Genomic DNA, 25,920 nt, shown 5'->3' with positions numbered 1-25,920 from the left:
GTTTTCTTCAACACGTTGTCTAAATGGCCGAGAAGGTCACCATCAAGGAAGTGCAGAGGTCAGGGCAAATAGCTAGCAAATTATCTTTACTGAAGGAATAAATCAGTCGTAACCAATGCCATTTGATCCTTTAACACCTTGCAAAATCTTCTTTCACGTGAGATATAAGCGACCATGAAATCATCATAAGCATTCATTGTCTAAATGGAAAGAATGCGTAAGAAAAATACATTGTTCTTACACATCCACAAGAATACCTCCTCTATATTACACACGCAACTTCACAAACGTATACGTATTCTTGTCTGTAACTGCGCGCGCGCTCGTGTGTTCTCTGGCTGGTTTGTCTATTTCGCGAGATGTCAAACCCGAGTTTCCGGGATTGGGAAAATATTCTGCCACGTCCGTAGGAGATTAGTTAGGCTGATCTTCAACTGAAAAAAAAAAAAAAAAAAAAACGAAAGTTCACATAACGATTCCTTGTGTAATGATAAGAATCGACCGCATTTTTTTCTTCTTCTTCATATTTACATTTGGCCAAAATTGCTTTGAAATAACTACATCAGAATACGTATTTCGCATTGTAACCTCCATATGCCAAAGCTCAATTTTTTATAAATAAAATAAAAAAAAAATAATAATAAATATTTATTTATTTATTTATTTATTTATTTTGTCAAGTACGTGCTGGAAACATTCGAAAACTAGTACAAGGCTTGATTGACTAACTTTTATTGAGAAAATAATTTGTAATAGACATTCTTATAAAGGTTGAATGTCAGTTCTCTCTTCTAAAAACTAACTTTCATGTTTTGTCAAAGGAATGAAGCATTTACAAACATTGAAAGAAGAAACTGATTTTCAATGCAAATTTTAGATTTTTATGGTTGTAAAAACGTTCCAAAAATTTCCGGTATAATAACCACATGACGAGAATAATATAATGTAGGTTTAATAGGGTTTTTAATTATTATTTTTTTTTATTAGTTCTCATCATGTGATCATTCTATCACAATTATAAAGAACAAACGATTTTAATTATTATTCACACAGCCACACATAAATATGGCATAAAAATTAAAACATTCTAGTTATTTCATTTTCGTGCACGTAAATAAAATCAATCAAGAGAAAATAAACAAAATTAAGTCACTATATTTTCTACACTTCACTACGCCCGATAGATGGCACCACCAGCATTCAGTGATACCGTTTCAAACAGTACATCGAATTTCAGTTCATAATTTATGAAAGAATACTAACATGGCATACTAACCTTTTAGTAGCATAAAGTTGCCAGAGCTATCAGCTGCCAATGACTTTGGTTTTAAATCAAATCTTTCAACTAAATTTTAAGTAATAAACACAATATTGGTGATTTTGCTAATCTTGCTATTTCATTTTAAATTCCAATCTTTCGACTGTTATTCTAGATGATTTTTATATTTCGTGTTTAGAATTTTTTCAAAATTTTTATGAATTAAATTTTTTCATAATTTTTAGAAATTATGAAACATTACAAACAAGTACGACGGATTTAACCAAAGCAACTAATTAGTATTTCTAACGATCCGTTAGAAAGACTAATTAGATCGTTGAATTTTGAATAAACCTACTTTCCATTTTTAAGAGCATGGATTTCAGGTTTTCTAACTCCATATCCTTTTTTACCATACGCAAGTTTAAACAGATGCAACGAATTTTTGCAAAAGCAATAATGGTATAAGTTTTGCTTATTTCAACGAAGTTACAGATATATTCATTTCGTCAAGCTCAAAAACAGATGACTTATCATTAATATGCCTTTATTACTTAAAATGTAAACATAACACTTATTTTTTATTAAATATACGTAATTTTTTAAAAAAATCAATAAATAGTTGGCAAACATTGTGTTAAAAATCGTTTAATATTCTTAACCGAGCTACATGAATTTTGTTAAATACAGAAAAATTCCACACTAACTGATATATTGTTTTATGTATCATAAAATATCTTCATTGTTTTGTAAATTTGAAAGCAACAAATTATAACTCCGTGCTTTAACAATGGTTACCTTTTCTATATATGCAGCTGAATGTGTGCTAGGTTTAAAGACAAAATGCAACTGGAATCGACAAACAATTTCCAAAACTATGGGAATAGATAGCCCACGGTGCGATTAATATTTGGATTAACAGGACTTCAAAGCTTTATTTAAATAATAATTCATTTTTGAAGATACTTTGGTAAAGAAATATGGCATCATTCTAAAGGATCCAGTGGTTAGAGTCAGTTCTATTCTAGGCTAATCCACATTTATTCAAAGATTAATTTTTCAATTGAACCAGCTTGTTGGACCGATTTATTTCTCTGATCATTCACACAATTATGAAAATAGTAATTTCCTATTTTCTTAGATATGAATTAATATAAATGCCCTCCATTAACTGTAACGTAAATGCTCGATATCTGTAATACAACAAAATTAATAATTATTTAAATATAACTCTTCTTCGGTTTTTGTATTATTACTGTACATTTTATTAGTTAAAATTTATTAAAAAATATTTATTTAAAAATATTTCCAGAATAGTAGTCTCTCTCGTGGCGTACTGATTCTAATTACATGCACATTATTATCCCCAAATGAGCATGAAACTTAAAATAAAGAGATAATATTATATGACTTCCTACGATTTCATCAAGTTGGTTCCGCATGGTAGTTTTCATTCTTCATCAGTTTTCACAACACCAACATCCTGTTTTCAATTAAACTCTTCTTATTATAACCCTTTTTCGTCTCTGTGGTGTTATTACTGCATATTACAGCACGTTATTATGACGGAGTGCTAGCGTGACTGATCAGAGTAATTGCTAACCACATGGCCTCACTTGTCTCTTCTTATATGAAATAGTTGTTTTTATTCTTTCAGTCGTAAGTTATAATTAGACTAAATGAATTAATGAAATGTTGCATATGAACTAATATATCTCTACAACTTTCTTCAAAGAAAGCTAAATAATAGATGTTGCATAATGTACATAAACATAATTTAAATACACGATTAAATTAATTTTATGTAGGTATATTTATTTGTGTATTTGAATGCATGAGTTATGTTTTTATTACCTAAGTCATAATATGATGATGCTTTATCAGTAAATGTCTCGTGTTGATTGGTAAACGAAGCTCGTGTTTTGTGCTGCCATCTGGCGGCCAATAAGAACATTCGTTCGCTTTACATATTCGTTCGGTTACATAGGTAAGTAAATATCAAAATTTATTTCAAAAAGTATTTTGAGTACTTTGACTATTATTATTATTATTATTATTATTATTATTATTATTATTATTATTAGTTAATAATCGTTAAATGTCACGATTTTTTAATGAATATGAAACCAAATAAGTTAATAAATAATTGAGATAAATTGCGCCATGAGGAAATTAATCAAATAAAACTATATTTCGTTTGAAAGTGATATTTACAGAATTATATACTAAGGAATCGCACTTGGGAATAACTGGAAAATAAAATTTCAGTCTATAAGAAAGGAGGAGTATATCAGGTAATTACACACTACTTAGTTGGACATCTATAATCTCTGAGAACTACGAAATGGATTTATCAAAATCGTTATTAATGACATCTGATTAAAAGATCACGCTTCGTTAATCTGTTACATTTTAAAGTAATTATGGAGAGTTCAGAAGGGAAAACTGGTAGCAACAGCTGTTTAATGACAATGGAAAAAATCTTAGGCAGTACGAGTGGCACGTAAGATGGTGGGGATGATAACAGTCTTAGCAGTTTGCACAGCGACATTTGTGGTTTCAAGATTTTAGCTGCAGCATTTAGATTGCGACTCTATATGTACTCGATATTATCTAAAAAACTTTCACGGCTTACACATGTAACAAAAAATATACAGAATTTTATCCAAAAACTCCAATATAGCTTGAAAAAGAGTTTCATGATCTTCTTTGAAGAAGAGTTTCCGGAATACCTAATCTCTGTCCCGTCCATGCATTAAAATCTACTATTTTAGCGCATGGGTGGTTGGATTTACGTAAAATATGCTGATATTAAACTATGTCCTTTCCTATACAAGTTAAATTATCATAGGGAATATATTCACGTCCACTATTATTATTAATATCCCATAATTATAACATTTGAAAATACCGTTTCCTATTTTGCTAAAATTCGTGGACCAATTTCAAAACTTTGTTAATAAAGAGGTGGATAAACTCGCAACTAGCAGACATAATACTGTGATTGTTATGAAATGCTACTGAACTGTTGTCGAGTAAACTGATCAATCTACTCATCAGTTTATTCGCCCCCCCCCCTCCCCACGAGCATTCTTGCTCGTGACGTAGTTCATTACAGCAGCAACTGCGTCAATCCTGAATGAAGGGTATTGTGTGCACTGGGCTTACAATGAAGCAAGACTACACAAAGTGCGAACAAAAACTGACTTTTTCTTCACCACTCTGTCTTAGTTCTGGTTATTTGCAAGCGTTCGCACTCATAGGTTGGTCTAGCGACACATTTTAAGCCACAGAAGTGCAATTTTTTATACTAAGGTTTCTTCTATGAGGTTCTGTCCGATTATTGCTTCTTTAAGAACAGTAATCTTCATTATCAGTTTCGTGATCTATTTTCAATTAAAAGTGAACTACGACTTACTTTTCAAACAGGAGAATGAACATTTTGCAAAGCAAACTTGTAGGATATAACACCATTACTTTGCTTTCTGCCTCAATAAATACTTTGCGAAAGAAAGCCATCTTGACTTAATCTTTGGTCTATTTGCAGTCCTCTCACGTATAATATATTTTCAATTTTTTTTTAAAAGGATTTTTTGAACATGTTAGGTCTTTTTATGCGTACAGCTGAACGGACAAACAGATATTCATTGACTAAAGGAGCATTCATTAAATTTGATATTTCAATATCTTCGCTAAAATTTTCAATATCTAAACAGATACGTGTATATAATCTTCTGTAAAAGATGTTCGGAATCCGACACAACCAAAATCTGAAGAATCTGTAACAGAATACGTAATAAAATATAACGAATATAGAAATTCGACATTTGGGGAATGGGTAGGATAAATGACAGGTTCCAGTTAGCTGGTAATTTTTCTAATGCTATTCTAACAGATTTATTGGGATGTTTTCGAAATACGTTTATTTAAGGTAAAAGATTTCATTCTTCTTCTTCCATTGTAGAAAATATTGCTTGGGTTTATTTCTATCAAATTCCTTTTCGTTTTGTATCATATTTATTTGATATCGCTTTTAAATGTTTTGTTTTAATGCTCCTGCAGTAGTACTATCAATGCTGAGGATCTGAATTTCCTACGTTTATTACTCTTGTGAATATTCTTTGTTTGGAATAGTAAGTAGTAGTATTACTAACAAGTAGTAATAGTATTACTAACATTACTAACAAAGTAGTATACTTTGTTAGTAATGTCTTTATTAAAGATAAATTTTCTAATATGTAGCTTAGAAAAGCTACATATTAGAAAATTTACAAGAGTTATTTACGTAGGAAATTTAAACCTCTTCAGCAGAGGTTTAAATTACCGAAGGAGCTCTCATTAAAGCAGGTGTAAAAAGGCGATAGGATTTAAATGTATAAAATAAAAACGCAAAATATTGTAAAAAATGGATCTTGATGGGGTTTTTTTCTATTGGGCAGTTTATCCAATATTTGTAAATGTAAATATGTGTTTAACTTGGGTGAAGAGCAATCGGTCTGAATACGAAAAATGCAGTGCCTAAAATAATACAGCACAGAGTAATAAGAATATAAAATGCATTTGAGATTTATGAAATGTATAATCAGCGTGGTTCAAATAAGCCCTGTTTTCATGATGAAAACTTTTATCATGAAAACAATTTAACGTAGATGATGCTTGTACATTTATCAAGGTGATTACACTATTGGTGGAAAGGTGTGCTTTCATTTCTGCAGCACTAGAGATAGGAAGAAATTCTATACAAAGAGGTTTGGTTGGGTTTTCCGGCAGCTGCGTACATACACACATGCACTGTGACCTTGTAGTAGAAAGAAGGTGCATTATTTAATCCATACCTTCCTCATTGAACGGGATTATAAACCGTCCGGAAGAGGGAAGACCAGAGGGGTTTTCCCCCTAACATGTAGAATTACGTAAGCGTATTAATCCAGCTGATCGGGTAAGTAATATTAGTTTCAGGGAGATAATTTCTCTCTCATAGGATTATAAACATTCGTCAGTGGATGCGGTCAGTCCAATAGCAACGGAAGTAAAAGTCCGTGTAGAAACCTGAATTTCTTTCTTTCTTTATCTTTTACTGTTCACATAAATTACCATTTCACCTTCGATATTTATGCTACTAAATATTAAGCTGACGAAAGAAACACACACACACACACACACACACACACACACACACACACACACACACACACACACACACACACACACACACACACACCAAATATGTGTACTTTTTATTTTATTTATTTGTGTTTGCGAAATCTGAATCAGCATGAATATGTTAAAATCACGAGATTTTATGCAGTTGAAAAGAGACCCTTCCAGAAGCGAGTGATGTTCTCGCGAAAACAAAATATTTATCTGTTCGAGTAGGTCTAATGAGGAACATTTATTAGCGATGACCGATACCGTACACTACATTATGATTTCTTTTCAGAACACGCGACTATAAAGAAGCTTATTATCAGCAGTGCTCGATGCGACACGGTTTCTCGAGATATTCCTTGTAAGAGACAGATAATAGCGTTTTTAAAAGCCAGAATAGCTGCATGACCTCATTAAGACGGAGTTCTCGGTTCGTTAGATTAACAAGGACGCACATGAAATTCGTGCTCAACCATATGTAAATCACTGGAGGCATTAACCTTTCGATGTATGGGTGAAATAACCTGATTATTTCGAGTCCTTTTGCGTTATAACGTTCACTTCTCGGTTCCGTGTGCACAGGCCTGGCCATAATTTTGCTTTTCTTCCTCCTGCTCTGCGTTAGGTTTCCTGTCTTTAATTCATGCGTAAGGAAACCGAATTGATCTTAATTTGTGAGCGCTTTTCCTTGGCGACATTTACCAATAATTCTAGCTGATTAACGGGAATATGTCGGAGAGAACTGCTCACTAAGTAACTGTCTCTCCCATCCTCTGCTGTTGCATTTAAGCTAGCTTGGTTTATGCTTTTATCGGCAGAGGACGCCGCGAAACGTCTCATATATTTAATAATAATCAAATAGAAACCAAATACTTAAATTCTTAGTTCTATTTCTCCTCCCGTCACGCAAAAAAAAAAAAAAATCGCATATATAAATAAAAGGTATCGTCCAACGTCTTAGTTTACCAGTAAAAAGAAAGAGATGAAGGATAAGACATTCAGTTGGCATTCGGCCAAGGACACAGCCAGAGCAATCGGATTGGCAAGACACCAGCAAAAAACAAAACAAAAAAAAACATGACACATTCATTAAAATGAAATGGAGCGGTACTTATCATCATACACATATTACCGTAAAGTGGACACGGGAATGAAATGTCTCTCTTTGAAAGCCGCAGCAAACATTACACATGATGAGGTGCGATGAGCAGCTTTCATTGCTCTTTATAAGAGTTTGCTGATTAAGTCCGTCCCTGGACTAAAACACTTCGAGGAAGACTGAGTTGGCATCGCGGATTGACGTAATTAGGCTCAATCAAAAAAGTGGACACTTTGTGTTCCACGCAGTAAAGAGAAAAAAGACCTTGAAGTTCGGTTAAGTCAGTTTTATACCATTTGGCATACTGGCCATATAAACCCTCCTATTGGTGAAGGGCAAAGGAGAAAAACAGTTATTTACCAAGAGTCCAATTACGAAACTGACAGAAAAACGTAAATAAGATAAACATCCTCAATTACATCTACATTAGACTAAAGATGTTTACGCCGACATATAAATTTAAATAATACTCTAAATAAATTTAGTGCACGCTTTCATAGAACAGTGAAGGTATCTTCAATATTTACGGATTTACGATATTTATAACTTCAACAGAAAATATTGCTTCTAGTAAGAATGCGAAGGAAGTAAAAGGTGCTTCATCAAACTATGTCATGGCCTGAAAAAAATTCAAAACATCTCTTTCTGTTGGAAACAGATTAATGCGCCTTACCCCCCCCCCTCCCTTTGGCAATGAAAACTCTGCCTGTTATGTGGTTACTACAACGATCGCCAGGCGAAATACTCCGAATATTTTGCTGTCAGTGATGCAGAAAAGATTCTCACTCCTCCCGCTTTTTCTAGCATTTATTTAAATTACTAGCAGCTACAAAATTCAAAAAAAAAAAAAAAAAAAAAAAATCCAGCAGGTTTAAATTCAATAGCCAATTCTTCTCCGTACAGCTTATCCCGTAGTATCACACTTCACCCGGTGACAGCGTCCATAAATTATCTCCGTTCCTTTGTCCTTCGCCCGTGCTTCCAGTGTTGTGATACAAACAGGTTCTGTCTTTGGGGCTTTTCAATTGAACCCATAGGTTCAGTGGGGCGAAACCCAGTGGCCATATCGGTTTGCCTGCGTGATGTAATAATATACTGACTGGCGTTCCGAGGTATTTGGGGAAACAAAAAACAATGCGCCCCACGATTGGAATTAATCCACGACTTTTTGGGAAGAACGAATGCCATCTCACTAGAAATTATGAGAAACAAACATGGTATGACAGTGTCTATTACTGAGCTACATTAGTACCAATCTTGATTTACAGCTCGCAAAAGTAACTATATAACCTAAATATTACAGATGTCATTTTAAGTCCCAAAATAATCCGATCACATCGACCAATTTCTGTCTGTATGAAATTGACGGCAAAATTGTGCATGGAAGATTTAACGCCTGAAAACTGCAGAGAAAAGTTATTGAAATTTTTATGAATTTTTTAGACGACCATAGGAAAAAATATAACGTTTAGATAGCAGATTTAACGGAAAGTAAAATCAAATGAATTTTCCTGATAAGATTCCAAACATCGAGTATTGGATAACAGGTGTAGCGATGTAGAAACCGACAATTGCAAATTTTCAGGACTGCGTAGCGGTAATATAGAGATGCGTTAATCTTATACGGACATAGGAGGTCGCCAAGTATGAGTAGGATGAGTTGCTAAAAAATAAATAAATAAAAATCGGAGGCATTGTTAGTACTGACAATAATAATGGAGTTGTTGCTTTTCTCTGGGAGAAACTGGCCGGAAACAACAAAATAATTCCTCTTTACAAGCAGATTATTTTTCTGAAATAAAAACTTTTTTTCTTCTGTCTGTTTTGTGCAAACGGATGTAGAAATGCGGAATACATCAAATACATTGATTCCAATTAAGAGATAATTACAGTTTTTTTTAGTACACGTTACTATCACGTAAGAGAAAGGAAGAAAACCAAGACTGAAAAAGAAATTATGAATCAGAATCCGAGACACGTCGTAATTTATTTGTAGTGTATTATTGACACTTAAATCCCCTTCCATGCATCCCCCTAGTTCCCCTTACTCCCTAGGATTTGTGCGCGGGGAAAAACCAAATCTGTCTCTTCTCACAGGCATTCAGTCATAAATAAACTGCACAAATCTCCCGAGACACACTTTCAATGCAGTTTAGCTCACATTTGGTGACTCGACAACTGGGAAGTGAAACAAGCGGAAGCGTTCTGAGTCATTAACGTACACTCTCAGCTCACGAAATCTATTCGAAAAGACAGAGAGAAAGAGAAAGAGAGAGAAAAAAAAAATACAGAAGTTATCTCTCTGAGAAAATCACAAAAAGATGTGGTTCGTATTACATCTTTATACGTCATAAATTGACGTCATTAATTAGCACAACAATTGAAGTCCTTTTTAGCTTATGGACTATAAGTAGTGTATTTATTGTCTTTCGTAAAATTTATCGTTTTGCCGAATAATCCGAACATGTTAAAATCCCATCAACTGAAACTACTGCTTTATTATGCGTACAAAAGGAATCTTTTATGTGCTCGTGCATTGTTGCGACCTAAAATAGTATATACCAATAGTCTCTCTCTCTTTAACACACACACACACACACACACTGTTAAGTAGTGATCAGAGAAAATATTTCCAAAGACTTCAACTAGATTTCTAATACAAATAACTAACCATTGCGCAGAAATAACAATAATACAATTTGTGTTTGCGCCATGTCGAATAGCTGCTATACAGTTGGCGCGCTCTTCACCAATATTAATAAACGGGCAAAAAAAAAAGAAAAAGAGCAGACTTTGCATCCTCATTTACGCACATTAATGACCACAGCGTGTACACGTGACCAGTGTGCCAGCAATCAACCAAAATATTAATAAATGCAACGGTGCATGTTCCGTTTGTCAAGTGGAAGTAAGCCGTTCTTTCACCCAACGTCCCGCAAACAAATGTTTGCCAAATTAATTGCGGTTCTTTCGCTGCATTTTCATGTGAATGCTTCGCATAAATACGTAGTGGACACTCGTTTAGTCTTCTTCGCTCTATGACGTCTCGGAGGCCTCCAGATGTTGCTGACATTTGTCACTCTACGGACGGCAGAAGGACCCTCAATTACGTTTGACTCCATATTTTAATTTGACTCCTCCTCCTTCCCTCGAAAACCTTGCGAACTTGTCTTCCCGTTGAGATCAGAGATGTGCTTTGTCGACAACGTGCCTAAATTACCCATCGAGGGGCTGCCAGCTCATAAATCCCCACCTTCCCCACCTACTTTGGTAAAGGATTTTCAATGGAAAAGCTAAAAGCTCATAGAGAAGTCTTCCCCCCCCCCTCGGTCAGGGAACCGGTGCAGAGTCCCTCCGCACGCCAACAATGTAGCTTTATCAGGTCTTAGTTGGTTCCCTTGGCAACCATATCAGTAAACGCAGTCGAGCATAGTATGCGGTTTGCTACCACGTGGGTCGCACGTGTCTGGCCATTGTTAAGTCCGCGTACTCGAAGCAATCCATCAAAAAAAAAAAGGGGAGCTAACGAACGAACGAACGCCTGGCACACAAGGAATCTCTGAACTGGAGGTAGCACATGTGTCGCATTTACGTTAGCACATCGCCAACGTATTGTGTTTGGCAAATGCACCACATCAATCGCAATGTTTGATGAGCTTCCATTGCCACGTAGAAAGCATCTTTCAAGTTTTGTTTTTCGATATGCATGCAAAGTTAGCACAATCCGTACTGCTTAATTGGAACTATCGATTTGCATTTCCACTTGGATTCGGTCCAAAGGTTTGTCACGGTCTTTGTGAAAAGACTTTTTTTCTCGCAGAGAGACCTCCACGACACCTAGCACCCGAAAATAACAACCCTAATGAGGCAGAAATGAACTGAGTTATCGTCACAAGTTTTTTTTTCTTTCTCTCTGTCTGTCTCTCTTCAACCCATGTATCTCCATCTTTCTCAATTTCTTTTATTTCGTTTCATCAGCTTCTGCTTTGAGCCTCCGTAGCTCCGTCGGTATAGACGAAGCCCTTTGGTCGGGAAGACCTGGGTTCGATTCTCGTCTATGACGTAAGGAACCTTTATCTGGTCTCTTTCGACTAAAGGTGAGTTAGCCGGTCTCATAAGGAGGTGAAAGGTATTTTTCACCCAGAAACTCGGGTTTTTCGTCCCTCAGAACAGTCAAACCGGCCAGTGAACGCGCACACACACACGGATTTAGAGTCATAAATGCATATTTAATCCCTCATTAGGAAGGCTCAACCAGTCCTAAGAGACGGATGAGGAACATGAGAACCCCCATATCAATAAATAAATAAAACTTCTGCTTTTTATTCTCTCGCTCATCGGCTTCTTATGATTGCAGTTGAGATATGATTTGATTCTCAACAACAAAACCCCAATGCATGCATTTAAGTATAACTGATGTGAGTAGGAAAGGGATTAAGAATGCTTTAATTGTCCACCTCTAAATTTAGTCATTGGTGAACAGATTATCCTATCAAATTGTTATTTTTATCTCAACGTTCTATAGCGATTGTGATTTAGGAAAGTTCTCAGTCAAACGTCAATTCTTTGCTTTTGTTCAAACCTGGGTTTGTCACACATCTGAATAAGTTCGGAAAACTGCGTTCCGACAAACATTTTTGAGAATACGAATCGGTTGACAGAATTCCTCTGAACACATCAGGGACACCTGTCAAGTCGAACTGTGCGCGGACAGTTGAAACTAGGAGAAAGTAACTTAGCAACCGCAAAGTGTCGACTGCCCCTTTGTAAGTAAGTGCGAGGGACTCTCACGGAGAGATAATTGATCTGCGACCACCCATTCCCAGAGAAGAACTGGGACAAACGTCTTTCGTCTGGTAACCATAGAAACAGCCTTTCACCATCGGCACTAGCTGCTGTTTCTTACGCTGCGTTGTTTGGAAGGACAAGGTCATTTGTCTGGCGGTAGACTTCCATGCACCTCCAGTGTCAAGGACTATCGGGTTGCCTTGGCAACGGCACATGATAGCGCACCTACCAGAAAAAGATGGGACCGTCAGAACCAGAGCCGTCATTGATTCGCAAGAACAAAGAAACGAGCGACAACGCGACTTCCGCTTTAATACGTTGGTTGTAGCTTAAAGAGACACAAGAGCGGAATTGAAAGAAGAGATGGTTTCGATTTGAATTCCGGTTCAGTATTTCTCATTTTACAGCGCACATACAATGCACGTTCCTATGTGGCATGGAAATCGATGAAAACCAAGCTGTGAAGGTGTCTTCCCACTTTTAAGCAGGAGAAAAAGAAAAAAAAAGAGCAATAAAGGAACTCTGCGCCCACGTGCGTGAATCATCCAGATCCTCTTTTGCAATGGCACAGTTTCAGTAAATGATGTAATTGCGATTATACTAACTCGTTATGCTAAGCAACGAGAGGTCGCCGATGTAACACACCTTGACCAGCAAACGCAAAGTGGTCAAGGACAAACAAAAATACGAAACGCCCATTGCAAGCGGTGACATCATCTTATTGATATTGTGTTAGCATTCAATTACTTGTCGGGTAACGAGATTGGAATAAGTGAGTGACGAGACAAGGCAACAAATGAGTCACAAATCTGTGTTATCCCAGAAAGGCTTCGTGCAAATAACAGCGAAAGGAGAATAAATATCACGAGCCATATAAAGGAAATGAACAAAAAAAAATCCACTCTGCTATTAAAATGTCCTATTTAACTTAAAAAAATTTATGTAACGATTTCCAGGAAATCTTGCATACCGTATTGACGGAATTCTACTAAATAAAATTATCTTTATTATTAGTAGTATCATTGTTCTTATAATTTTGCTTAGAGAAGCCGGACGACTTATTATACAAGATTCTAATAGAGTTTTCTCTTCTATATTTGTAAACAGAAACTGACCATGCAGTTAATAATTTAAGTATAAAAAGTAAGGTTTTTTTGTGGCGCAACATTACGACTGTAAATTGAAATTCTCTTTTGCTGAAATTTTGATGTACCGACATCTTTTGATGTCGGTACAGCGCCCACATATTACGCAAAGAGAATTAGCTTTATTAAAAATAAAATAAAATAAATAAACTCGACTATTTTCTTAAGTCATTATTAAATTTACATCGTCAAGAGATAAGGTCTTGTATTCGTTAATTAAAAAAACTAGAAAGTATAAGTACACAAAAAAATTACGAACGTCACCACTAATCATATAACAGAGTGAAGACAGTTGAATTAAGCAATGTGCGTGTAACGTAACAATAAATAGCAAACGCACTCGCGTTCTGTGGAATAGTGCGTATATTATCCAAGGTCCACGGATAAATCAATAAGCAGTAAAATCATAACAAAATCTATAGCCATAGATGTGATTAAAACTCAAGTGCTTTCCATAACTTTTCAATGACTTTTCACCATGGTACTCAACGATTTATCGGGTGGCATATAAAAACTTACCCATTGATCAGTGGAGTGGTTGCATACAGTGAAGGATCACTTGATTCCTCTTGGTGGTCGTAGACCAAAGTTTCCACCATGGACCCCTTCGAGCTTCCGAAGGATACTCTGAAATAAAGTGAAACATTTATTAAAATAAATAGAACTTATACTATTAACGAGTTTTAGAGTTATTATCAAATGTGTTTTTGGAATTAAATATTTATGCCTCTTGGAATTGTAGATGTATCCATAAAAAGAATCGTTATATAAAATGATATTATATATGTCCGAAACTTTTGAAGTGAATGCTCTACACTTTTTAGTTATAAATTAATAATCAACACTCAAACGAATTTTTCATTTTATTTGTTTCTTAATTTCAAAATTAGAGTTTTAAACGAAAAGATTTTTCTAGAATTGAAGAGCTAACATACAGTAACTTTAGCCCCTGCAAAGCAGCTTTCCTGGAAATTCCGTTGTTATACAGAGAAGCTGCAGGCTCCGAATGGAATGTTTGGTCTCGGAGTGAAAATACTCGCGATCCATAAAACCAAATAAGCTGCAATTGACGAATATCAACGAAAACAAATTAATTTGGTGACAAAATAACGAAAATGAATATCAATATGTTTCCGAATTCTTGAAATGAAGCCATTCGAATAATTACACACTGCTGGTCAATGTTTACTACAAGCATGCTGTACAGAAAAGAATTATTCTCATTATTTCAGACAGAAAGTTATAACCCACGCAGGTACAAATTTGAAGATGGCAGTTAAAGATGGGCGATTATTATAAGGAAGGAAGATACGGTTATATAGAATCCACAGAATATGAACGGCGTTGTAAATGGCCATTGTATACCATTCTCGAAACCAGAATTAATTGCTTAAAATAACTGAAACAGGAAACGAACATGCTGGGATATTTTTAAATTAGTCATAATAAGCAACATAATAAAGTGGGCAATCCCTACATTCTCGATAATTAGGCACCCGCACAGAGAAACTGGGTATGTGTACAAAAGAAGGGAACTCGTGTCATTCAAGGTAAACGTGTAACTTCCAGTCGGACAACTCATGGAAGAGCCCTGAAGTGTAACCATTCATTCTTTTTGCCATTCCGGAAGTCACAATGAATACATTCGCAGGAAAAGTCGGTGAAGTTTTTTTCTTCGACTACGCTGTTCATTGCATTTGAAAACTGTTAATGAAATCCGCTCGCAACGATGTCTGTATGAGACCGACAAACTCGCCTTCGCTTGAAAAGTCCTGATGAAAGTTTTTCGCATCCTAGACGGGAATGGAACCGGCTCTTTTCAACTAAAGGGCATCGTCAATACCGACTGAACAGTGTAAAATTTAAAATTTATTTAAAACGAAATTTAAAATCTATAAAACATGAAATCGACTTAAATATCGATTAAATCGGGCCATTTTAGTCACAAAATTAGGCAGTCGAAATGACATAAAATATATGCTACAAACGACAAGAAATAAGTTGAGTGCGTAGTTCACTGACCAAAACTGCTCATTCCATTCCGAATTCAAATGCTGTGATGAAATAAGGCACTGTATAGTTGTGATGTTGTATTATTTATCGAGTGAACTGGTGCTCTAAGTGATTACAAAAAGGCAGCAACAACTACAGCGCATTATATATTTCGAAACACTTAACTATATCACGACTTCCGTACTAAACACCTATTTGCCCGAATCTGAGCTTTTGTGCAGGCAAACTAGAAAGAAATTGAAACATGAGTGTTTGTGTGTGGCAGAGATAAGGCGCGTTTATATCTAACAATATACAAGATTGAGTACAATTAGGCTCTTTACTCAGTGCCAAAAGGCTAATGAAGGCTGCAAGGTGTCACTTTTATGTCTGTTAATTGAGTGGGGTTTTTTTCGGGCTCAGACGGGAAAAGCATATTTTTCATGACTCTGTCTCTCTCTCTGATCGTTCCAAAGATTGTTTACTTAATCTGCAACCCATCTAAGAACAACTAAGAAAGAAAGAGAACGACGAAGTATTTGGACATGAAATGAAATCAAGCGCCAAAGATCATAGCCTACGTAAACAATTTATGACGTGATGTGTTAATATTCAACTAGATCGTTTTCAGAGAACCATCACAACTAAGCAGCACCGAATTGCAATGTTCGGTGTTTGTTATTTTTTCGATCACTGGAAAAACTTCTCGTGCCATCACACTCCAAAGGATGGAGGATGAACTCTGGTTCTTCCGGCAACGTTATACTCAAACGCATGTATTTGATTTTTGCATGTCTTTTAATTGAAGTGTGTGTGTGTGTGTGTGTATGTGTGAATCATGATTTGCTCCTCTGTGTGTGTATTTAACTTCCACCTGCCCAATCGCGACGAGCTCCACACAACAGGTCGAACCTCGAATTGTTAGAAGAGTTATCGCTATCTTTCGCAGCAGTCATTCCAATGGGAAGCGAGCAGTGGAGTTTGTTATCTAATTTACTGAATAAATATTTACGACCACGATGACTTTCTGGTTATGAAAATCCAATGACACATGACGGGGACCGAAGGAAACAAATCTTTTCGGGCACTCTCACATTCCTTTCTACCAGTTAATGTGGTTGGCTAACAGTTTAGTAGGCTACAGTCATGTAGCAACTTTTAACGTCCTGGCTACAGTTGATCCTAGAGGCTGTAATTGTGATGAAGTCGCACTAACTGGTCAATGACCAATATACTTGTTTATAATAATAACTTTCTGAAAGTCAATTAAGCCTAAGTGACTCATGTCCCAGTATTTCACAGCTGCAGTCATCCATTGTTGTAACCTATATATATATATAATATAGTAAATCCCATCCATGAGATGTTGGAACCCCATCATGCATTTAGTACAAGGGCTACTAAAGTTTAGATAGTCCGGTTCTCCAAGAAATCTAATGTAGTGTGCGGGTCAAATCATTTTCTCATTTCAAGTCTCCAATAAAAAGAGTGGTGATCTCTCATCGGGGGACGATTTTCGTCCCCCAATGTGAAAATTCGAATATCCATGTTAATTACTGCGGGTATATTCTAACTTACACCTGTTAGCGAGTTCCAACGCAACCTACTCAGCCAACCAAGACAGCACATGCGCGCACACACATATTCGAGAAACGATATATTTTCCAGAAAGTGAAAAGTAATATTTCACTTTCAGTGTGCAAAGTATTCCTTATTTCATTGAGTTCCATATAAGATTAGCTGCTACATCGAGGCAGACTAGAGATGTTAAATAACGCATCAAATATCGTGTGATGCGCATAAGCCTGCAAAAGGTTTGTTTTGCCAAAACAAAGATACGGAATAATATTCGGAAATTCAAATTTAATTTCGAAAGTATAACTAGATTGTCATTCAGGATTTAATGAGCTATCTTGGGCAAAATTTTTATTTTCTTCTGTGCTTGCATTTTCGTTGCATAAGAGGATTCAGTTATTTAATATCAAGTTCATATTAAAAAAATAAACAATCACACGGAATTTTTTTCGCTTAATCACTGGTTATAATTTCTAGAGAAGTGTAGCATATTTCTCAGAGAGAGAGTTAAAATCTTGGATGACCCCACGACACTTCCTTCTGCTGCTACACATTCCTGCCATCGGTCACATCACTGCTTGACACGACGCTGTTTGAAATTTAATTGACCTCCTAAAGTGCATCAGTCCCATCGGGCTTCACTTGCTGCTCTCGCTTGGATATGAACTCCCCTCAGGGAAAGATTTCAGCTTAAAAAAACAAATTTGACACGAACGACTAATCGTCAAGCACTTTATTGATTTGCAGTCAATTATGAAAGAATAAAAGGTCACTTACTAGCAGAGGAGATCTGGCAGACGTCAGTTCTGCAGAAGCCTGTGACCTTGGTATAGCGGAATATGTACGGATATCAGAATATGTTCCCAACTTTATTACTATGGAATCTAAATACAAGTGTAGTGTTTCCGTATGAGAAAAAAAAAGGTCGCTATATTACAAATAAACCTTGAGTAATCCACAGAGAAGACGGTAGTATTTTGTGGTTGACGGAGCGGTCGGATAATGCATTCCATATACATCTCAGGAGAAGTACAACGCGAAAAATGGTATATGGTAAGTTTAGCAAACAAAATTACAGATTAATATAAGTCTATTAATATTCAATGAGCACAGTTATTAATAAGAAAACGGCATAGAAATTTGTTAAGTCTAAAATTCCTGTAGTAACTGAAAACTATGAGCATATTTTTACCACTACATTTTTGCTTTGTGGATTTAATCTAAAATTTGAATGGAAATATTTTGTCATGTGTGGATGACAGGACTCATTGAGAACCGAATGAATTTGTGTGAATGTCTGGTTAAAATTCGCATATTCATTGTGTGGCTGCAAGTCTTATGACTTTTTCCCCTTCATATCTTTTGTGATTTAAAGAAAAAAAATGTTGAGAATACTAGCACAAAGTGAAGGTTTTAAAAAGTTTACGATGGATGACTTATAAAGAAAGCAGTTTTATTATTGCAACCTAGCTCCATTCAACAACGCATGCGTACATTCAACAATAAAGAGATTCCATCGATGCTGGCCATCTGCCAACTAATGAGAATGCACACGTGTTTAACAACATGCGCTTGGCAGCAATCGAGTGACTGCAGTTGTGCAATCGCAAACAAAAGTCTAAAGAGAAAAAAAAAAAGAAATTCTTGCGCTTCGGTGGGTTATAAACACGATAACAATAGTTTAATGAAATCCTTTTTAGCTGAAACAGAAGTAGGGAAAAAATGCATGCGTTTTCCTGATAAATTGGAATCGATCACATAAAGCATCGAAGTAGAGTAAAACAAAAAATTAAAAAAAAATTAACAAAAGAGACCAGATAAGTGTTGATGGCGCTACAGAGATACTACTTCTGTGAAAAAAAAAAAAAAAAAAAAAATTCTAGCGAGAGAGAGAGAGATGACGTAAAATGCCTCCCATTGTGACGTCGCACTATGGCGTTATCTCTAACTGGGCATTGGATGTGATGCAAGATCTTGCAGAGTTCGTGCAATGTTAATTTATGATACTTTCAGTCCATTCCGAGTAGATTATGAGAACTAGGCTGGCAAAGGATTCATCATGAACGCAAGAAACGTCTTATCGTTGTCCCACACGCGCGCAACTTGCTCATCGCTCTTACTACAGGCTGTCGCATGGCAAGTGTTCTGCAGTAACCGAAGTTGTGAAGCGTCATGCGTAGAGCGGCATTTGATTGCTGCGTGCTCCGGTCCCTACGCAGCACGAACATCCCTTGTGTAATACCCAGCATACATTATTAAAAACAACTGATTTGTAGCGGAGTATCTGCAACATGACCTTTACAGATGTCTGCCGGCTGTTTATTATTTTCCTTTCGTCTTTCATTTGTAGAAGATATTTCGCAATGTTCTTAGTTTAGTGACTCACTGCACATGCTGTTCTTAGGGCCACCTTAGAGCAGTGGATGGAACAAAGCCACACCTAGTGACTAATCCCTTTCAACAAATTACGTAATGTCAAAAGGTTCAAACACTTCCTGGAAGAGTCCATTTATTTGAAGCATAAACTCTGTTTATCTCCTTCCTCATAATCTATGCCACTTATAAAGCTAATAACTACGATTTATCCATCAATTATTTCTTGCATACTTTCCTTTAAAATAACTTTGTCAATTGCCATTTCACGCACTAAATATTGTACCCAAATACTTTGTGTGCCACTGCAGCATGGAGCCGTACATAATGACACGTTATCTGTTGACAACAAACTGCGTCGGCTGTTAACAACAATTAATAAGAGTTTTATTTTGTTTTTAAAATAAACTTAGTCACAGTAAGCCTTATGACAGCATAGGATAGCTTCCCTACTCTATATTCATGACGTAGAATTTTTTTTGAACAAATGCAACAGAAAGGGAATACCAAGAAATCATTAATAAAGGGATCAGAAGAAATGCGCAGAACACACACACACACACACACATACACATACACAAAATACATATGACGCCGCAATGCAACAAAACTTTTTATGTAGAAGTACTTTTGCTGATCTGGGTAATCAAATAGATTCATTCCGACCAATTAACCCGATAAAAGCGTGCAAGACAAGTTTTTGTCATCGTCATGATGAAGCAATTTACGCGACATCTCTATGATTATTAGGTTGAAGATACTACTAAGAAAAACTGGTATTTACGGAGAAGAAATCAAATAAATTGGATAAAATTACAGCGAAGTTTTTACTGTAAGAGAGTCGTTAGAAATCGAGTAATACTATAATTCACCCAAAAGGTTAATAGTAAAAAAAAAGACACTAGTTTAAAAAAATGATACTAGTAAGTCAACATATACAAAAAATAAATAAGTAAATATGCGACATCGCAGAATAAACCGCAAACAAACAAACATATGCAATCATTGTGGAAATGGCTGATGAGTGGGGCTTCAAAGAGAACTACAACTTGAATCCATTCCAGTTTTGCTTCCTCTAATCCAGTGGTTTCCAAAGAAGGGGTTTTTATTTATTTATTTTTTTTTTATTTCGTCACACTAAGTTATTTATGAAAATTATCTCCCATATAAAGACAATCACAAACATTCATGCCCGAAACTGGATTCGAAGTCTCAGCCACGGATAATCAATCCTGTTGTTTTACTTGTTAGTAAAACTAGGTTTAAAATCTGCATACGAACTAATCAGCACATGACACTCGCTTCCAACTGATATCGAACGGAAAATTTTGTTTGGTGTTTAGCTTTAGTCTGCTGGCTCGCTTAAAATTGATTTCGTTATCGTAATTTAAAGCAGCTATTGAAAACAGTTTTAGTTTTGAAACGTTTCAGTATTTGTCGCGCACAAAACGGCTTCTTCAAAGAAATATCATCAAGGGGAATAACCAAAACCGTTTCCATCGTACGTTTAGTTTCCAAAGTTCAACGTAAACATGAACGTATACTTTCGGTTGTGTATTTAGAGATTATTTTTAATGTGAAAGCACCAGCACTTACAGTTTTAGACAAAGTGAGTAATACCGCCAAACTTTGAAGTGGTATTGATGCTAAAAAAATTGACTGTTGGTGAATAATTATTTACAAAGAGCAAAAATACTGATGCCGACAGAAAACTCGGCTTCAAAAAAAAAGTGTAAACTGTGCCAATAATTATTCACCAACAGTCTATATATATATATTTTTTTAACGTCATACCACTTCAAATGCCACTGATGACTGTGATTCATGGGATAAGAATGGGTAAAGCGTACGCATGTCAAATTTTGTGCTACAAACTTTGGGTAAGGTAAACCTGACTGGATAGCACAAAACTTCGAATATCTAGTGCACTGAGCATGTTTTAGTTGGTATTTGCTAATCATCCATGTAATTATGTCCTCTAACAAGTTAGTCATGACAAACCAAATATTCGTTAAGCTGATTTTAAAATTGGAATGTCAAGGTTCATTTATGGAAAATGTAGTCTGTTCTTATTTAAGATAAAAATTAAATAAAATTTTTACTTCAGCCAATTTTCATAAGTAAATATATGCTTGAATATGAAATACAGAGTGAGACAGGGCTGTTGTCTCATTCGTTTTATTTTAATGATAAATCAGCAGAATGGAAGAATTGCCATAAATAAAAGAGATCGAACAGCACTGCGTGCATATGAAAAGATCTGTTTTTATTTCTGTAATGAAATATCTGAAAAACAATTAACGAAACCACAATTTGTCGAAAACGAGAACTAACAAAACAAAAACTTATAAAAACATTTAATTCGTATGCTAAGAATACGAAACGAAACCAAGAATTTTTTTACATTGTTTAGATGTTAATTGAAAAAATAAAAAAAATAAGGAATGTATTAATAGGCACTCATAAGTCAATGGAGACGGCAGTGTAAACCAACAGGAAAGTGTTAGATGAAATGTGGCAGGATAAGTGCAGCTTGATTCATATAAGGAAGAAAAATGTTCCTTATTAAGGAAGAGAATTATGTAACCAGCAACGTAACATAACCTGCTTCATCGTAACCACCTGCAAACTTTGTTATTCTTATTTGCAGCTTTTAAAGCAGTGCAGCATTATCATTAACCCAAAGGAAAGATGGGTCTTTCTTTCGCTCTGTATATATAAATTTAAAATTAGCTATTTTCTTCCCTCTCTCCATTCATTATTTCTATTTTCTCTCTTTTTTTTTTTTTTTTTTTAACAACTCTTGCTGTTTGCTCTGCTGTTTTGGTTCTGGTTTCCGTAGACACGGATGAAATCACGTTGCAAAACAATTATCCCCCTGAAAAATAAATTAGAAAGAACGGAATTTCTTTATTTCTCACAGAAAATTTTTAAAAGCACACTTCCGTTCTCTTGAACAGCATAACAGGACACGAGGGAGGGTCGTGCATGTTTTCCCCCTGTTCAATTTATAAAAAAACAAAACATCGGATTTCTTGTTACAGAATTTCAGTCCACTGACCCGTTTTTCCATTCACGCTCAAGCGAGCTGGGTTTTTTTTTGTCAACACGCTGCGACCATTGCCAAACCAGCAACCGTTCCGAAAGCGTGCACGCGCATTAACTTCTCCACTCGATTGCCTGGGAAACGCACGTGCGGTTCTTTCTCACTTGACGCACACGCACGCACACACACACACACACCGCGTACGAAATAGTAGGTTGAAGCAATAAGTAAAGCTGTGTCATCACGCACGTCACTATGTGTGAGTGTGTGTGTATCGCTTTAAAATACACGGAAAACAACCTTTTGTGAAACACCCACTCTGTAGATAGTGAATGGATAATTGCAATTAAGAAGCCGCTGGAACCAGAACGCCTCTTTTCTATAGGGCCCTTTTTATTGTTAGCCATCTTAATGTCGCTTTTACTTTATTTTTTGATAGTAAATGTAAGTAGTAGAGTGTTTAATTTCTCTATAAATGTTTGAGCAATTAGTTTAAATATATAGACAAATGTCTGTTTGCCTGTCCAATACGCCGTTCAATCTATGTTTAGCATATCCGTAGCACCGATGTTCTTTTGCTTAAAAAAAATTTGCAGTTCATATTGCGTGTAGGCCTTGAGAAATATTTATGAGTGCTTATAAAAGAAGGAGAGATAATTAGTGTCACAGACACCGAGGGAGACAACCCAAAAATTCGATCCCCCCACCTAGAAACAGATAATTCACTCAGAGAACACGCACACTAACATACAGAATAGACTACGGAAATAAGAGTAAACGCTCATTAACAACATTGAATCTGTAAAAAGCAAAGTTACTTGACCGTAACGGGTCACTGAACCTGAATAATAAATAAAGGAAGATTTGTCGGGATGGACTTACTCCACATAATTTTGCATGGCTTCTCCATCTGATTATGGAAAGCTGGTATGTTGGGTTGGATTCGAAATTTTTGATTCCCTGCTTTACCTAATAATAGCATTAAGTCTGCTTTATTACAGTTTTGATATCAAGAAAAACTGTTTGCTGTAAGGGTGTACGTATGTTTTCCTTTTTCTTTCTTTCTTCCTTCTTCAATCCACAAAGGACAGAAAGCCGAACTATAGCTTCAAGTGACCAACAATATCTTATGTCATCTTCTTTAATCATGAAGCTTTGAATGCTGTTAAAGGAGAAGTCCTTTTGCGCATGAATATTTTAAGAAAAATGGTGTAAAGACGAAACATTTTTCTACTAATATAAATAATCAATCCTTTATTAGACAGGCACCGTGTTTATTATACAACGTCCAGTTTTAAAAGAAGGAGAATTCTATAGTAAATTAATTGTAATTATTATTATTATTATTATACCTGTATGTTATAACATATAACTTCTATTGCATTAAAAATGAACAATTGTGGGGAGTAGAATTTGGAGCTTTTAGGGACATTGTTGGTAGGAAACTAATAAAAAATTATCAGGATAACATAATCTCATTGTTTGTAAACATTTCATTCTTCAACCAACGCAAATTATTACTTACCAAAACTTTCCTCAATGTGCTTATTCTCGGGTGCTGTTAAAATGTTAAGAACGAAGAAACATGACTGAGTTTAAATTTTGTATTGGGTAAAGCCGACTCTCTCAGACCGCCGACATATAACTCCATGTGAGATTAACTACATAACTTATCCATTATTTCCTCTAATCAGAATAATTTGTGTTTGTTTGTTCTGTTTCTGTGGTATGTGGATATTATTTATCTGAATAACTGTTTTTCTTAAAGCTGCCTTCCTTCTCACCTCCCTTCCAAGGATTGTCTAAGTTTGTCTGTCCGATGAGGCATTTTACGTCGTGACTTACTTTGTGAATTTCGCAGACGATTCGATCGCTCCTCGACAATAAAGATTCCTGACATGCCAATGCTCACGTTGTCCGTATGCCTCCGGTAATGATTTGCGTCAAGCGCAAGAAATAATGCAGCTGATGACATTACATGTGCGTGCGAGTGTCACGAGAGCGCATTACGAAGCTAACAGACAAGTCTAAAACAGATAGTCGGTTTCTATGGTTACAGTGCATGACGTGAAATTGACTTCTTTTTTTTTTATTTCGTTCAACTTCCGTTGTAAAATTTGATTTGCCTGCACAGCATGGGGGTGTTCGGAGAAAGTGGAGCAGGTTTTGAGTACAAGAAAGGTGAAGGTTGAGCGTAACACGGCTAGGTTAGCGAGGAGAGAGGGAGACATGGCGTAGCGCCCCTATAAGATCCTTCTGGAGCATTCCCCTAAACAAATTGGATAAACTGCGCTGTTTGCTTGACTTTGACAAATGAGTTTACCGCTGTTCGATGCGATGACCAAGCAGGTCAATGCTAATTCCGAGTGAAATGGGATTAATAGGCCAAAGTGTTCTGTTACAACTCTGCGAAATAATCTGCAAGTAATTCGATTACATGAATGTCAGAAATGAAGAATTACAAATTTGAATTAGAAAGAAAAAAAAAAAAAGAGTCAAAATTGTAATTACGAACACTGGTTAATATTAAGGACAAACAAATAAAGTGATTGGAATGAAAAAGTAGGGGGGAAATCACAACACTTGGAAGAAACGGAAATCAGAATAACTGTCACTGACCGGAATCAACCCGTGATATTCCAGAAATACTTGACAGCTGTCAGGTTGTTAACCATCTTCACTAGCTATCGTGACAACGAGCCGAGAGTTACAAACCTTATACTTGCAGTAAAATATCTTAATTTCAATAGAAGAGCACTGGAATATATTTTGAATATATTCCAATGGAGATATTGACTGAAGAAATGTTTTTACGTAAGTCCAGCATATAAATCCCTGATGTGTGTGAAATTTAATGTTTTTTTTCAACAGAAACCGCTGTTATAATGCTTGGATAACCATGCCAGTTATATTCTGTAGAGGCGTTGCTGCACTAAACTGAAAACTTTCAGAACTACCGAGCCAGTTATCGAAGAGGGACTCGTTGACATTAAGGCTAGCTTTCTTCACTCTCATTACAGTAGCATGTGTCAAAAACCCTGCCAACCTTACTACTGCGACTGTCAGGTGAAACAGGTAGCTACGGGGGCATTAAATCATTGTCCGACTATAACTCTTCAGTGAGGGGACGCTGATCTCTTCGATAGGTCAAGTTCATAATGGAGAAAGGGGTGAAGCTAAGTCTGATGTAAGGGTTAAAGACATGGGCGAGACACCAGTGAGATGTAATTTAACTTGAATTTTTGGATGTTTGTGCTTAGCAGCTGCGCGACGTGGCCATGATTTCATTTTAGGAGGGGTGATTTAACTTCGTTCTCAAGATTAATAAATTATTTATAAGTGAAATTAGCAGTCAATTCAATGACTAATCTATCTTTCACACACTTTTCATAGCTGTATATTATATTAATTATGAAGAGTAACGAGCATATTGTTTATAATTCATGCACTGTCATCTGATTTAAAAATATGACTTTGAATTGTTTTAAAAGGTTTA

At 35.9% G+C, this 25,920-nt stretch overlaps 1 protein-coding gene across 1 annotated transcript in view; it reads right to left on the bottom strand.

Annotated features, from left to right (window-relative positions):
• Positions 1 to 25,920, bottom strand: part of LOC150101050 (uncharacterized) — a 159,743-nt gene that overhangs the window by 111,167 nt on the left and 22,656 nt on the right. Inside the window, exon 2 of the mRNA XM_090401536.1 lies at positions 13,958 to 14,065. Coding sequence (XP_090257662.1) covers positions 13,958 to 14,065 — 108 coding nt within the window. The remainder of the gene's footprint in view (positions 1 to 13,957; positions 14,066 to 25,920) is intronic.

Source organism: Typopeltis vanoorti, chromosome 12, assembly GCF_054136105.1.
Source record: "Typopeltis vanoorti isolate ZY-2024b chromosome 12, IOZ_Tvanoo_1.0, whole genome shotgun sequence".
Lineage (NCBI taxonomy): Eukaryota > Metazoa > Arthropoda > Arachnida > Uropygi > Thelyphonidae > Typopeltis > Typopeltis vanoorti.
This window is presented reverse-complemented; position numbering and strand designations above follow the sequence as displayed.